At 32.0% G+C, this 16,761-nt stretch overlaps 1 protein-coding gene across 1 annotated transcript in view; it reads right to left on the bottom strand.

The window, feature by feature from the left end:
- DMD (dystrophin) overlaps positions 1-16,761 on the bottom strand; it is a 2,219,276-nt gene that overhangs the window by 1,851,141 nt on the left and 351,374 nt on the right. Inside the window, exon 3 of the mRNA XM_051991017.1 lies at positions 4,206-4,298. Within this exon, the coding sequence (XP_051846977.1) occupies positions 4,206-4,298 (93 nt within the window). The remainder of the gene's footprint in view (positions 1-4,205; positions 4,299-16,761) is intronic.

Here is a 16,761-nt window from a genome sequence, read left to right as displayed (position 1 = left end):
GAAAAAAAATGAAATGAATGATAGGTATAAAAATATTTATAACCTCTCTTTTTGTGGTGACAAAGCATTGAGAATTGAGGGAATCTTCGTCAATTGGGGAAATGGCTGAACAAGACAGAATATCACTGTAATGGGGTTCATTTGTACTGTGGTAAGGCGGGGTGGTCCCAGAAAACAAATGAACAAAAAACATGGCAAGATCTATGAATTAAAGGAACATGAAATGAGAAGATCTAAGAGAGCATTCTGCACAGTAACAATAATGTTGTAATGATGATCAGCTTTAAAGACTTGGGAACTCTGATCAATACAATGCTCAAAAACAGTATCAAAAAACTTATGATTAAAAAAAATGCTATCCAAAATTCCAGAGAAAATTAATTAACTAGAAATATAAATTGAAGAATATTGTTTTTACTTTATTTTTCTTGCTTTTTTTGAAATATAACTAATATGCAAATACCTTTTGCCTGATTCAACATGTATAACTGATGACATGATTATTGTCTCCTCAATGGGAGGAAAGGAGGAAAAGAATTTGGAATTCAAAATTGAAAAGGAAAAGAATGTTTAAAAATAAATTAATTAGTTGAAAAAGAAAGAAAATGTAAATGGTGAAGAGTTCAGGCTTAAATAGACCAAGATAACTGAATAATAGAGAGTGCTATAGGAAGGGGTTTTTACCATCATATATAATGTTCTTAATATTCAAAATTGCTCTTTCTTCAGCATTTATTTTTTTGTATCTTACTTCTTATAAAAATGATAAACCCTTCCAGAGGCTCTTTCCATTCATTGTTACCATCTCACCGAGTCTAAATTCTACTTTTTTTTTTTGGTATTTTTTTTTTTTACCAGATCTGTGATTTCAATGTTTGTTTATTTTTCAAGCCTTGCCTTATGCATTAGGGCCAACCAATCTATAGTACTTTTGGAAGGAATAATAATAGGATGTTGTTTTCCACTGATTTTTATTATTTTGTATATTTGGTATCCAGAAAGTGATATTGTATATTCTTTAAGGATATCTAGATTATGGCCAACACACTGCACAGGTGGGAGCTTTTTGGACTGGTCAACAAGCTGAGTCAATTTGACTCAAGACAAACCCTGATCGTTTTCTTTTTTCATGATCAGAGCCCTTTAGACTTCTAAGATTTTCTTTGGGAACTAAGTGATACAGGTGATGGACCCCATCTGATATCTTGTCTCTCTGATTTCCAATCTCTTCCTCCCCCACAATGCACATGTCTTCAGGCTCTATCTAGTCAAGTTCTTGTTTGAAGTCTCTGATTTCATTGTTATTGTGAAATCCAATGAAACTCCCCCTATTTTATACACACACACACACACACACACACACACACACACACATAAAAAAATACATTACATAGATGTATTGCACATATGTATGAGTATATGTTTCTGTATGTAGACAGTCTTATCAGCATTAAAACATCGAGTCTTAAAAAATTTCTTTAGCCCCAATTAACTTATGTGACTTACATTGGATCATGAAGTCAGTATGTTTTAATAGTAAAATTTTGTCATAAGATTTCTTCACTACAAGGTTGGATTTCAATCAACTATATTATAACTGTCTTTCCAATGACACTTACAAAGTTAAATTTGTCTCATTATCTATACTTTGTAAATTTGTATAATCCTCTGAGGTCATGAGTTGTTTTGGTAGAGGAGCATAAAGCCTTAATTTTTGCATATAACCATAAACAGAACCACCACCTACACCAAAAGCAGCATATACTACTGATATACTGGCACTAACAAGTGAATGAATATGAGAGTTCTGGAAGTGGTAGCTCTACCTAAATAGGTCCTCTTTCTAGATCAGTCATCATTCAGGAAAAGAACCAAAGAGAAGTGGCCATCCATCCCCAGCAACTGCCATCTATCTGGAGTAGTAAGGTATTTTAAAGGACAAAAAGGGCATTTCTTCACCATAATGTCAAGCAAACACAGTTCTATCTACCAAGGACCCCAACACCATAATTTTTGCCATCAGTCTTTGGTAATTGTCAAATGTTCAACATAAAAAAAAAACCCTCATATAATATTTTTTCCCAGTGAAATGAATTAAAGGATAGGCATTACAATATGTTTTGCCATTGCATCTGAAGGACCATAGGACCTTTCTGATATTAGCTAAAACTTTTCACATGTGTTAATTTCCACATTACAATGTGAAGTTTTTTAGGGCATTGACTGTTTTACTTTTCTACTTGTATGTCCAGTACTTAGCACAGCACTTTTAACACATGAGAGATTAGTATGTTTTTTCCTTCATTCATTCATGGCATAGATAACAGTAAGATGAATAGACTTAATGAAACAAAAGAATTGTGTGAGGGAGTAATAGAATAAAATGTTGGATAGGTAAACAAATCAATAATGATGTGCATAATTAATCATGATTACCAAAAAAAAAAAAAACCCATAAAACCCCCTTTCTGTTACTTGATTTTCAAAAGAAATCATTCACAAGAAAGATACTATTATTAAACACAATTTTACAGATAAAGAGACAGACTTATAGAAATTAAGTCGATTTTCCCATGTCAAACAGTAAGGAAGAATTAAATCTATAACTTGAATCTAAGTCCTCTGAGTCTAAGCCCAATTATCCTTCTACTCATTTAATACCAGGCTGGATTCTATATTTTTATCTTCTCAAGCAAAGGCATTGCTGTTTTACTTTTTGAACAATGGAGTAGTATGCTTAAAGCAGTGATTATGCAATTAACGATGATGAACTCAATATAATAATCCCAACTGTCACATTCTACCTTTGTGATTTGGGGCAAATCGTTTAACTTCTGAATGGCCTGAACAGATTTTTATCTCCATTGATATAGGGAATTTCTTCACTAAGTGTCCAATTAAATCATGGGTCCAATTAAATATTTCTCTCTGTATTAATGATGATGATGATGGTGATAAGTAGAATAGAAGGAAGGAGTAAGACTAAATTCAGAGAAGCTAATTACAAAAAAGCAATCTAGGTATGAGACAACTGCCAGTATGAAAATGGATATCTAATATTTCTCCCCTCCCTCCCCCAACTGTATGTCCTTGAACTCTTAGGAGCTTTATATAAAATTGAATGACTTTTAAAACTATACAACACAAGTCAGGCAATAATTAGGAAGAGGGAGTCTTTGTCTGAAATTCCATAAGCCACAGAAATCACAGATCTCATACACACAAAAAATCAAGACATAAAATAACTACTTTTTTACCTCTCAGGAAGCAATATATGTGTGAACAGAGGAGATAATAGTTGTGAAAACACTTTGAGCTCTTCTAAAGGAATTCACAAGATAGCCAATTTTTAAAATTCTATCTTTTACCAGAATTATCTCTTGATTTTTATCATGGTGCTGAGATGACGTTGAGATCTTAAAGATTATGCCAACATAATACCAAGTGGCAATGACTTTGAGTTTGGACCCAGTTATACAATGTGTCTTTTTTTTTTTTTTTTTTTTTTTTTTTTTTTTTTTTTTTAGCAACAGTGTGAGCTTTTGAAGGTAAGAACTCTTTGGTTCTTCTCTTCTTATCTTTAGTACTAGCAGAATTAACTTATACTTAGTTGGCACTAAATAAATGTTTATATCACTAAATGTTAAGTTTCAAAAGGGTTATTACTAGGTTGGATGTAAGATGATGACTTTTTATTCCTAGAAACCCTAAGGATTACTTACTAAATCACAGAAGGGGATCTGTATTTGGTCAGGGGACACCTATGCCTTCTTTGCATTGAAAAACACAGATAATTAGGTATTGAGCTATTAGAATAACTTTTATTATTGCTTACTCAATTAAAAGTTACTTACAAATTAGCTAAAAATAATTATAGTATATTTAAAAGACTTGCAATATAATTAATTATTCAAGGATAATGCTTTAAGAAGAGCAAAAATGCAAAAGATACTTTGTTTTTAATTCTGAACTCTTAAAATATGGATACCATTAATAACTTGGACATATATAATTCAGCATATTCAATATAATGGACATGATAATATTAAAATTAAGCAGGATAATTGTCATAAGGAAACAGATATTGTATCAGGCAAACCAATAGTCATAAAAATAACAAAATATGCCTTTAATTATAGAATCATGTAAAAATATGAGTGTGGAATTCTGATAAAGTTTATGTGACTTCAAAAAAAAATACATACCAATTTTTGACCTGTAAGACCTTCAAGGAGGTCCAAGAGTCTTCTTCCATCCTGAAGATCATTGAAAAGATCTTCAATATGTTGTTTCCCAAACTGGGGGGGGGGGGGGAGAAACACAGTTTAATTAGTTGAATTGAAAATACTTTACATGAATTATTATATGTTTTTTATTTATTTTCAGAAATTTCAGTTTCTTAATTGACCACCACAATTTCTTAATGCTTCTTAAATAATCAAAAAGTAGATCAATCCCTTAGAGGTAAACCAGTCTGACCCTTTTACTACACAATAGGGGAAAATGAGGCACAGAGAGATGAAGTGACTATAAAAATTAGATAACTTGTAGAACTAGACCTTTAAAATATGTCTAAACCAATTTTTTTTTTCTTTTCACTGTACTGGCTATCTCTCTTTTATCTAGCTACACATGAAACAACATGTCTTGGTGTAGAATGAAGTATACAATAATAATAATTACTTATATTTTATAGTGTCCACTTATATTATAGGCTTATTAGACACTTCTGTACATTATTACATTTGAACTTTACAACAATTGTGTGAGTTAAATATCTATATTATTCCCTTTTACAAATGATGACATTGAGATTCATAGGTTTTAAGAAATTTGCTCATTTTTATGTAACTCACAAGTACCAGAGGAAGTATTTTAAGCTCGGTCTCTCCTGACTCCAAGCACTGCATTCTTTCTACAATACTTCTAAAAACAGGAGGCATATTATAACTTATTTTACATTTACAAGAAGATATAAGGCAATTACTATCTCCTTTACATAAGAAAGAATAACAGAATTCCTTATGCAGTTTACAAATGAATTTCTCTTCTTCACTATTGTTTGAATAACATCTTTCCATAGGAAACTTTTTCTTTTGAAGAATACAACTCTTATAGAAGTCCTCTCTAACAAAAGTTATCAATAGAGACAAAGTTTCTAAGTGGGAATAACCTGTATAATTTAATCTTTTCTTTTGAATACATTTGCAATATCTATGGCACAAAAAAGGTAAAAAAAAAATTTGTGATCATGATATTTAAATAGCCATTTCTTAGATGCAATGCAGTTTCCCTCCCTAACACACACATTCATCAATATTCTAGCACCACCACCACCATCGCCACTCCAAAAAAGGGGGAAAAGGGGAAGAGAAAACTAAAAACAAATCAAAACAAAACATATTTGAACATTTTAAAATAATACTAAATACTCTAAAAGCAAATAGATATAGTCACACGTCATTTAATCCCATGAAGATGATAGAGTAAAGTGTTATCCTTAGAAACATAAGACTTAGGCTCAAATTCTGTTTGTGTCATATAAACAATTATGTAAACTCGAGTAAGATCTTTAGATTTTTAAGGTGCCAATTAACTCAACTAGATTGTAAATTAAAGAACATTTGTGGATCTTCATTAGAAAAGATTTCCTCAATGATAAATCCTGACTCAATAAAATCACAAAATCAAAGCACTATAACAAAATAGTTAACTATGTAAGTCTGGAAAAAAATGTTGTCAACCAAAAGTGCAATAGACAAGAGGCAATGAATGGATCCTCATGTCACTAAAATTAAATTAAGTATTTGTGAGTGCTAATTACTGAACGGAGTTCACGGGGGAGGAAGACATATTGAAGCAATATAATTTAACAATGTCAATGAAAAGAGAATATAGGTATATTAGAACAAAAGCACCCTCATGTGTTAGAAATGAAAACTTGTCAAAAGTTATACATCTTGTGGTATGCTAGTTATTTTTTTTTAACTTTTTATTGACAGAACCCATGCCAGGGTAATTTTTTACAGCATTATCCCTTGTACTCACTTCTGTTCCGATTTTTCCCCTCCCTCCCTCCACTCCCTCCCCTAGATGGCAAGCAGTCCTTTATATGTTAAATAGGTTACAATATATCCTAGATACAATATATGTGTGCAGAACCAAAGAGTTCTCTTGTTGCACAGGGAGAACTGGATTCAGAAGGTATAAATAACCCGGGAAGAAAAACAAAAATGCAAACAGTTTATATTCATTTCCCAGTGTTCTTTCTTTGAGTGTAGCTGCTTCTGTCCATCCTTGATCAATTGAAACTGAATTAGCTCTCTTTATCGAAGAAATCCACTTCCATCAAAATACATCCTCAAGCAGTATCATTGTTGAGGTATATAATGATTTCCTGGTTCTGCTCATTTCACTTAGCATCAGTTCATGTAAGTCTTGACAGTCCTTTCTGTATTCATCCTGCTGGTCATTTCTTACAGAACAATAATATTCCATAACGTTCATATACCACAATTTACTCAACCATTCTCCAATTGATGGGCATCCATTCATTTTCCAGCTTCTAGCCACTACAAACAGGGCTCCCACAAACATTTTGGCACATACAGGTCCCTTTCCCTTCTTTAGTATCTCTGTGGGATATAAGACCAGTAGAAACACTGCTGGATCAAAGGATATGCACAGTTTGATAACTTTTTGAGCATAGTTCCAAATTGCTCTCCAGAATGGGATATGCTAGTTATTTAACCAAGATATTAAAATCATGCATGAGGCAACTAGGTTTTGCAGTGGATAAGGTCCTAGAACTAGAAACTGGAAGACCTAAGGTCAAATACAGTTTCAGACTCTTATTAGTTTTATAATCTGTAACAAGCCTCTGAACTTCTGAACTTTTTATTTGCCTCAGTTTCCTCATTCTAAAATGGGGATAATAATAATGCCTGTCTCCCAGAGTAGTTGTGTACATCAAATCAAATAATAACTGTAAAGTACCTACCATATAGTAAGCACCATAAAAAATGTGGCTATTATTGTCAGAAGAAGACCAATATATATCTCATTATGTTTAGGCTAAATTTAAGAGCACCATTTTATTTGTCTAAGCAGAATAAGCATAAATAAAATCAGTCTAAAGTTATTGAGTTATGTGCTTATCTTATCCACACAATTTTAATCTCCACATCAAAATATATATAATTTGCTGATGTATGCATAACTTTAGACAAGTTACCATATACCAACTAAAATTAAAAAAGAAATAAAAGACAACCTACTGCTTAAGTGCACAAGCATGATGGATATTTAAATTTATTAGAGAACCAGCTCTTTAGTCTATCAAAAATCACATAGAAATTAATGTTCAAGCATCAAATAAAAAGAAATTGAATATGACTACTTCCATAAGTTCTTCAAGGATAATATTAATTCTATAATGAATAAATTAATGACTACTATGAGACATTAAATTTTTCTAGATGATGATATCAATGATTCAAGGCCACTAAAATAATCAATCTAATGGATTTTTCTACATTACAGATGGAGGAAAACATTGAAAATTATTCATTAAAGATAATTTTAGGCAATTGGAGAATTTTAATTTTCTTTATTTTTTGTTATTTTGATCCAACTTTTCATATCTCAGATGTTTCAGGAAAATTTAGTCATTTTCAGCTACATTTAGTAATGTACTGATTTGCACACACACACACACATACACACACACATACTCCCCAGTGACTCCCTTGTACCAATGAAATTAAATATAAAATTCTTTCTTTGGTATTCAGAGCATTTATAACTAGCTTTCACCTTATCTATCCAATCTTTCACTTAACATATCTTACTCCTTTCCACATAGTCTGTTAATCATGGATACTGATCTTCTTCCCAGAAGATATTCCCTTTCTCTCTACTTTAGGCATTTTCACTGGCACTCTCCTATTCCTTGGATTCTCTTTTTCTTTATATCTTCTGCCCTTACTGACTTCCTTAAAGTCCCAACTAACCTAACTCTTCTAAAGAAGGCTTTCTCAATGTCCCTTAATACTAGTTCCTTTTTCTTTTCCATTTTATTCTCAATATTTCCTGTTTGCCCATAATTTTTTGCAAGTTGTCTCTCTTATTAGTCTGGAAACTTTTTGAGAGTAGGGATTACTTTTAACATCTTTGTATTCCAACATATAGCATAGTTCCTGGCACATACTAAATGGTTAATAAATGATTGTTAACTGAAACAAACTGTGACATACTTACTATGTGTAATTTTTCCAGATGTCATTTTATGGTGCATTTTCCAGATTTCATGGGGAAGGGTGCTAAGTCTATGCCCCCCTGAGCAATAACAGGTTATCATACATATATTAAAAGCAATTTACTTTAATTCAATTGAAGCACAAAAGCAGAAGAGCTGTTTCTAGCTTCTGATAAAAATTGCATCATCCCTTAAGGTCCACTACTGACATCACAATCCTTTTCTACAAACTATCTTTTGTCATTTGTCAGGATATTATTCCTCCCATATCCCAGGGATCTCTTTTAGTTAGAATTGGGCCCAGCAGACTCTTTATTATCATCCAAGATATCGTTCTCTAGCAGTATCCCAAGAAATGTCCCTGTGGATCTTTTAGCCTGCCTGACTAGATCATCAGTTAGGAAATAAGAGATTCTTTTTCTCCCTCAAAAGCACAATCTTGAAACATGTCAGATACCTAGGTGACCTAACCCAAATAAAGGAAGGTACTTTCATTTATTGCCTTTCTCTTCTTTCAGAGGCAAGTAAAACAAATTGTGCTGCTTTCACTGCTCTTCTTATGTCATTAAATTTCTCTTAAAATGTTCTGTGATTAAAATGAAATGAAATATGAGCAAACTCAGAAAGCAGGGATGGGGCTAAAGAAAATCCACCCCAACATAGTGATATCTCTAACAAAACAGTTTAATTACACAGGTTCTGTACCTAGATCTTATAAAATAAATCAATCTCACACCTCCTGAAAATTCAATGAAAGGCTAATCTTCAAGAGTAAATAAAATATAAATGAATTTTCTAATAATACTACCAAAGGAATCTCATCTTAAATGTAGGGAAACTCAACATTTGGGGAATATTAATCAAACCTTTCTAAAACTATCTAAAGATGTTCAATGGAAAAATGACATTGTTTTTGGTTCGTTTTGAAAACAAAAACATTTAGTGTTGGGGCAAAGAAACATGGGACTTTAGACTGATAGGGAAAATTCACTTGAAGACGTGACTAAATTTGGAGAAAATAAATGCTGATTTGAAACACAACAAAAAGAAAATTAGACACCTGAATTAAATATTATCTCATAAATATGTACCATATGAATTTTAAAATCAAGATTGGCTATAAATGGGAAGTATCTGGGCCATGGAGATTGATCTGAATTCAAGCTGGCAGTGTGGGATAGGTGAAAGAAACCAAGCAAACAAGCAAAACACCCCCACCATAGACATATTCAAAACAAAACAAAAGAGAACAGTTTAAGGGACAACTAATGAAATAATGAGAAATATTAGCAGTATTTATCCATTTGTTTAAACATTTTTCAGGCATAGTTTAATCATCTATGAAATTAAACAGTTTACTTACTAGTTATGTGAACTTGAGCAAGTCACTTTACTATTTCTGTATCTCAATTTTCTTATCCATAAAAAAATGATAGGATTGGACTCAACCATCTTCAAAATCCTTTCTAACTGAACTGATGATACTATTATGTGATTTATATACCTCCAAATTCTATGTACAATATGAAGAAAATCTGGATAGCAAAAATTAAAATCTAGGAAGAGAAACCAAGTAATCTGGATTGTTGTTTAATCATTTCAGATTCAGAATCATTTAGGATTTTCGTGGAAAAGATACTGGACTGGGCTAGTTATTTCTTTTTTTCCGGATTATTTTAGAGATAAGGAACTGAAGCAAATAGAGTGAAGTGAAATGCCCACTTTCACAAAAGTAGTCAGTGTGTGAGACCAGAATTGAACTCAGGAGGATGAGTCTTCTTGACTTCAGATATAGCACTCTAGTCACTATGCTATTTGCTGTTAATCTGGTTCTAGTTCCAATCTGAATTCAGCTATTTCCTTTTTTATGATACAAGGAATATCATCTAAACATATATCTGACAAAATTTTAGTTCAACAAATTATTAAAATATTATTTGGCTAATGGCTTGAAATAAATCAGGAGAAGTCATTGAATAGAAAGGAGATCAGAGAAATTATCTTAATAGTCTTCATTTGACAGCAGAGAATACCATGTTTTGCACTTGTTAACTAGCCAGACAAGAAAATATGATTTGGACCAATGTAAAATTCAGAAATTGGATTCCTTTTGCAAGTTCTTTTAAATCAAGCTATGTTTTCATATTTTTCCTCTTTTCTTTCTATTTTTAAATTATATCTCACATTGCTTCTCTTCTCATGTCATCTTTTAAATTTCTCCCTTTTCATTCATAGCTGAGGTCATTCTATCAATGGTTCTCAAACTTTTGTTTTCAGTATCTTTATCCTATTAAAAATTATTGAGGATCTCTCCTAAATGTTTTTGTTTATCTGGATTATATTTATAGACATTTACCATATTGGAAATAAAAACTATTTTTGAATTTGTAGGCCCTCTAAAAGGGTTTCGGAGATCCCCAGGATTCTCTAGACCATACTTTGAGAACCTCTGCTCTAGATCTTCAAACTAACTCTCTTTTTCCCTTCCCTCCCTCTCTCCTTTCCTCCCTCCCTCTTCTTCCCCACTTTCTCTCTCTCTGTGTCTCTCTGTCTCTGTCTCTGTCTCTCTATCTCTCTCTCTGTCTCTCAGAATACATTTAAAAAATACATTAACAAAGATAGGCAGGAAACTTCTATCAAACTGATCTTGTTAATCACATTCTTAAATCTCATCAATAGTTAACATGCTTGTGCTGGATATATTATCATAAAACAATAAAACAAAACAAGCTGCTTTAATTTCCTTCCCCTAGGCTTGATCTTGTCTCTTGTTGTATGTTTTGAAACAGAGAAAGCACTATGAAATACCCTAAGTAATCCTTCAAAACTATTCCCAGTATCAAACATAGAAACAGAGGAGCAGAGAATTATAGATGCTGAGTCATAAAAATATTGAGTATAACAAATAGATAAGGGGAAATGAGGTGAAAATAAAATGGAAAAAAAGGCGAGGGGGAATCATGACTGCTTTGAAAAATTTTCTCCATTCTTTGTCTCTTCAGATTTTTGCAGTTCTTTAACCTGAAAGCACTTGGGGATCAATAAACCTTTCCACTAGGAGGTAAAGGGCACAGTGATGATTTAACACTACCTCTTTCTCATTGCATAAAGGTCATACCACAGATTTCACTGTTGGTTTAAAAGACAGGGCACTTCACTGGACTACTAATCTTTACATGACACAAGCAAAAGTGAAATATCACAGAAGAATTCACAACTAGGTACTCTAAAGTCATTTATAATAGAATGTATGCTCTCTGTACTATTATGTGAGAAATTAAATAGCTAGCTCTTATGAAAATGGCATAAAGTATCAGAGAATAAATAAAGAAAATAAATAGCCAATTTATTTTATACTCTAATTAAGTGCTCTATTAAGTTCTACTATGTGCCTAGTAATGTGCTAAACTATGGAATACAAATACAAGAAAAAAGAAAGAAAGATCTTGTCTTTCAATGAGGTTACTTTCTAATGGAGAAAGACTATTGGAGGAAAAAACCTGGAAAGTATAAGGGTAAGGTAAATGGGGGAAAGTAATGAAGATTCTTAGTCCTTTAACATTTAGCATTTGAAAGTGCAGTCTAGAAAGTAATAAAGATATAACTGGTTTTCAAATCTTTCCCAGAATTGAGGTTATGGGTATAACCAACCACTGTGGATGGGTTAGAAACTTCCAATATTTTAAGTATTCCAGGGGTAAAGAGTTTAATGGGACATTGTAGAAAAGGTTTAGTTTAGGAGTTCAGCCTGGAAAGAAGCTGCTTTGGTTGTTTGTTTTTTTATGATGGTTCTGCAGCTAGAAAGAAGCCCAAGGCAATGAAAAAGAAAGAATGTGTGAAACATGTTTTCACCTTCTTTTGTTTTTATTCCACTGACTTGATCAGATCTGTTTTACTTACAAGGTCTAGAGGTGAAAGGGGATCTCAGAAGTTACTCATTTTAAAGAATAACATCAATAACATCAATTTAATGCTTGCTATATTTTATTCTCACAATAACCCAGTGAATAAGGTAAACATGACTAATACCATTTTTATACATCTTTAAAAATCAAGCATAATTCCAAAGAGGACAATTTTACTTGACCTCTCTGATACCTTGGAATGAACTAGGAAAATACTTGCCAATCATTTTCATTTCTTAACGTTTGAACGCTCTTTGTCCTAGTACCAAATGAAAAATATTCAAAATAAATATGGAAAATGTTAGCATCCTATTTGAGCAAGTTTACTGAAAAAACTATCACAATAATTGTGGTTATTTTGCTGTACTGATTAAGCATTAGCAGTTCTGGGTATGCGGTCAATATAAACCATGCTATAATGACTACAACTAAAGATATAGGATAGTGTCAGAATAATTCATAGATCTCTTGGGAAAATCAATCTGGGAAGTTTAGATTTTCTTTCAGCTATTTCTGAGGTAGTGGTAGCTAATGAAGACAAAATTCTTGGTGACTGGAAAATTGGTAGAACTCACAACAGAAAGACAAAAGTTAGGAGGAATAGAGAAATGTTATAGAGAAGATGATGAGTTCATTTGTGAATGTGTTGTAAGTGAAATGCAAGTATGGAATTCCATATTATTATCTTTCAGGGGTCCTCAGACTTTTCAAATAGGGGGCCAGTTCACTGTCCTTCAGACTGTTGGAGGGCCGAACTATAGTAAAAACATAAACTTTGTTTTGTAGGCCTTTAAATAAATTAACTTCGTAGCTCTGGGTGAGGGGGATAAATGTCCTTAGCTGCTGCATCTGGCCTGTGGGCCATAGTTTGAGGACCCCTGCGACAGTTAGAAATTTGATACTGAAGAATGGATAGGGGACATGATGGGTAGAAATAACATTTGGTCATTTATTGAATAGAAGTTTTTTTTTTTAAATGAAGTACAGTAAAAGTACAAAAAAGTACTTTTACTGAAGTCCGGAGTAGAATGAGTATGGAGAAGAATATAGGAAAAGTGTCTAGAAAAGGGAAAATAGCTACATTTATATAAAGCTATAAGTTACTTTATAAATATTAACTCATTTTGTCCTCACAACAATCCTGAGAGGCATATATTATTATTATAATAATATTTTGTAATTGAGGTAACTTAGGAAGAAAGAAGTTAAATGTCTTGCCTAAGGTCTGAGCCCAATAAGTGTCTGAGTCCATAGTTTAACTCAGGTCTTCTTAATGCTAGTTCCAGAGCTCCATCCACCATGAGACTAAAAAAGCATCCACAATGAAAGATGACTGAGGATAAGGAACAAGACAAGAAAACAGAGTAAAAGGACCATGAATGTATAATATTATAGAAAGAAAGAGAAGGTATAAATAGGAAGGGCTGGCCTACTGTGGCAAATGCTGAAAAAAAGCAAAAAGATGGAGCAATAAATAAAAGCTATAAATGATAATTAATGGACTAATATAGAAATATTTTTCATAACTGTGCAACTGTAACTTATATCTGTTTACTATTTCAGGGATGAAAGAGAAGAATAGAATTTGGAGCTTACAGCAGAATTAAAACTTAAAAAAATAGATTATTAATCAGTTTAGAGAAAAAAACATTTTTATAATATCATTAAGGACATTTCAGGAAGAATAGAATTCAGACTTTATTGTATTAAGGAGACAACATATAGGGAAGAAGTGCAGGTAGTTATAACAGAACACACTTTTTGGAAGTTTGACAATACCAGGGAGGAGAGATAATAGGATGATAAATTGAAATAATGAGAGGGTTAAAAAAAGGCTATTTAACAATAAGGTAGATTTGGCATATCTCTAAATTGAAGGGAAGGAACCAGGAGAGTGGGAAAAGATTGAAAAATGTGTCAGAGGGAAAGCATGATTGATGGAGAAAGATCATAGAGAAGAGGATAGTGGGGGGTAGGATTAATTGTACTGAACAAAAGGCTAATTGCAACCAGGAAGAAGGTCACCAAATTTTATGAATATATATATATATATAACAAAATAACTTTGATTGGTTCCTACACTTTTATATATTTAGTACTTTTTTTGCACTAAGCAATTCAAGAAATAAATTGAATTTAATTTGTTAAGGACATCCCAAAAGGCTATTTTTAATGCTATAAAATATCACTCCATTTATTATAATTTTTCTAGAGAATAGCTTCATATATACTAATATTAATGTATTTGTTTAAAAAATTTGTATAAATTAACTTGTTATAAAGCCATTAGAAATCATTTTAGGGTGCTTTCTGGTCCACATTTGTATTTCAATAGCATAGAGAATTGATGTGGAAACTCACTCCACCAGTGCTGAATAGAAGTTCATCCTCTCTGTTAGGTTTGCGGACAGGATAAATAACTCAGCCATAGAAATATTGCTAATTTTTATGAGAAGCATGACATTTTGCTTTCACCTATTAGGTTATTATTATTTAATATAGATATGTTACCCTCTAGGAGAGATTATATCCTTTATCAGTGCAAAATCTCTGGGATTTCATTGAATCTTTGTATTGAAGCTATCAGGCTTCACGTTATCAATTGAGTGAGAATGCTCTATGGTCATAAAGATACCCAGCTTCAAAGTCTCTCTCTAAAATAAATCACTCTTCTTCCATTATATTTTGCTGATTCTTGTTTGGTAGACACTTTTAACTTGGGATCTATTCCATCTGAATTCAAAGTACAGTTTCCTGCTTAGCCCTCAAGAGTCTTTGAAGATATGTTTCTGTTAGGTCTGTTTTCTGTTTAATTTTATACTTGGGTCATGCTTTTTTTCCTCAGGTTTGCCAACTAATTTCCAGGCTGTTAATCACTTTTAGATTTTTTCCATCAAGAATAGCAGTATGTAAAATCTACCTATATTGTGAAATACAGAAGTGATTGATAAAATAATATTTGAAAATCACCTTGAAATCTTCATGAAAAAAACTATTATAGAAAATGTGGAAAAAAAAAACCTGAAGTTGAGCAAAAAGAAAAGTTAAAATAGGGCCATCAGTGTCTAGGGGTTTAGGTTAGGAAGTAATCTATAGAAAAGTAAAGTCAATTTACTACTACCCACAACTGCTTTGATTCTATCTCCCCTTCAGAATGATTGCCAAGGTTCTATTGCATTTAATTCTCAGCTTTATGGAACAATAAGGCAATACCATAGAGCTGGCCCTCTAAAGATCCCTAAAGCTACCTTTAATAAAACAAGGATTATTAACTCTTATGTACTACTTAGCCTTCTTCTCTTAAATATATTAAAGTTTGTATTTCTTGTCTTGACATGTTTATCTACAGTTTGCTTAGTTTTACTTAGAAGTTCTAAAAAACTAATCACTGATTGATTTTTTCTTTATCCCTCAGTATTGCTGGATAATTATTCTGCTGTCACTATAAAGATCTGCCTTTTTTTTTAATGTAAAGTGTAATTTCTGTGTTTTATAATTCAACTCTTTTCGAAACAGAATAGTAAGTACAGGTTTCATTATAAATTAAAATTGTCACCTTTGATCAGTTTTTTTTTTTTAAGAAAGAGCTCTTGAAAAAATAAAACAAAATTATTTTGAGTAATGAGAGGGTGGGCTAGGTAGGTGTTATAGTCAACAAGATTAGGGGATCATTCTACCTGAATTTGAATCTGGCCTCATTCACTTATTAATTGTGTAACCTTGGGCAACTCAAACTCTATTTGCCTCAATTACTCATCTATAAAATGAGCTGGAGAAGACAATGATAAACTCTTCCATTATCTTTGCCAAGAAAACTCTAAATGGGGTCAAGAAAAGATAGACATGACCAGAAAACTGAGAGAAGACATTGATCCCCTTTGCCTTTTTCATGATGTACTTAAAATTTTGTTTTAAATTAGCATAAAAATAACTATAAAATGATAAAATTCTTTTAAATAAATATTTAAAAACACAATATCTAAAAAACAATATGTCAAAAACAGAAAGACATGCACTTATATAGCTTTTTAACTACCAAAATTTGGCTTCAGATCTATAAGATAGAATAAATGAATACATAAATTATTCAGTGTAGGCCTATGTACTATTAAATATAAAGATGATATATAAAATAAATTTTATTTATAATATAAGTTAAAACATTAAGCATGTTTATATATATATATTTTTTTATTTAAAAGAATACTCGGGCAATAATTTGCATCACCTCAATCTCTTTTAAAAATATACTCAAAGAGCTTTGAGTTAAGGTTTTTTTATTTCATAAATTTCTCTGAAGCAAGCAGAGTTATTCCCAGTCATTCCTTTGGATTCAGAACAACTTAGATGTACTGCTATTGATGTTCAATGAATGTTTAGTGATGGTGATGGTGATGTGCTATGTGTATATGTGTGTGTGTGTGCCCATGTATGAGTGATTTAATGAAACACAATTTTTCTCATATATTCAGTTTCCTTCACTCACAAAAACTCTTTTCCAATTCCTCTTCATTTTAGTGCCTTCCCTTTAAAAATAGTTTCTATTTCTCTTTATATAGCATGCCTGTATATTTGTGCTTATTTGTAGACTCCTTCGTT

Source organism: Antechinus flavipes, chromosome 3, assembly GCF_016432865.1.
Source record: "Antechinus flavipes isolate AdamAnt ecotype Samford, QLD, Australia chromosome 3, AdamAnt_v2, whole genome shotgun sequence".
NCBI classification, from domain to species: domain Eukaryota; kingdom Metazoa; phylum Chordata; class Mammalia; order Dasyuromorphia; family Dasyuridae; genus Antechinus; species Antechinus flavipes.
This window is presented reverse-complemented; position numbering and strand designations above follow the sequence as displayed.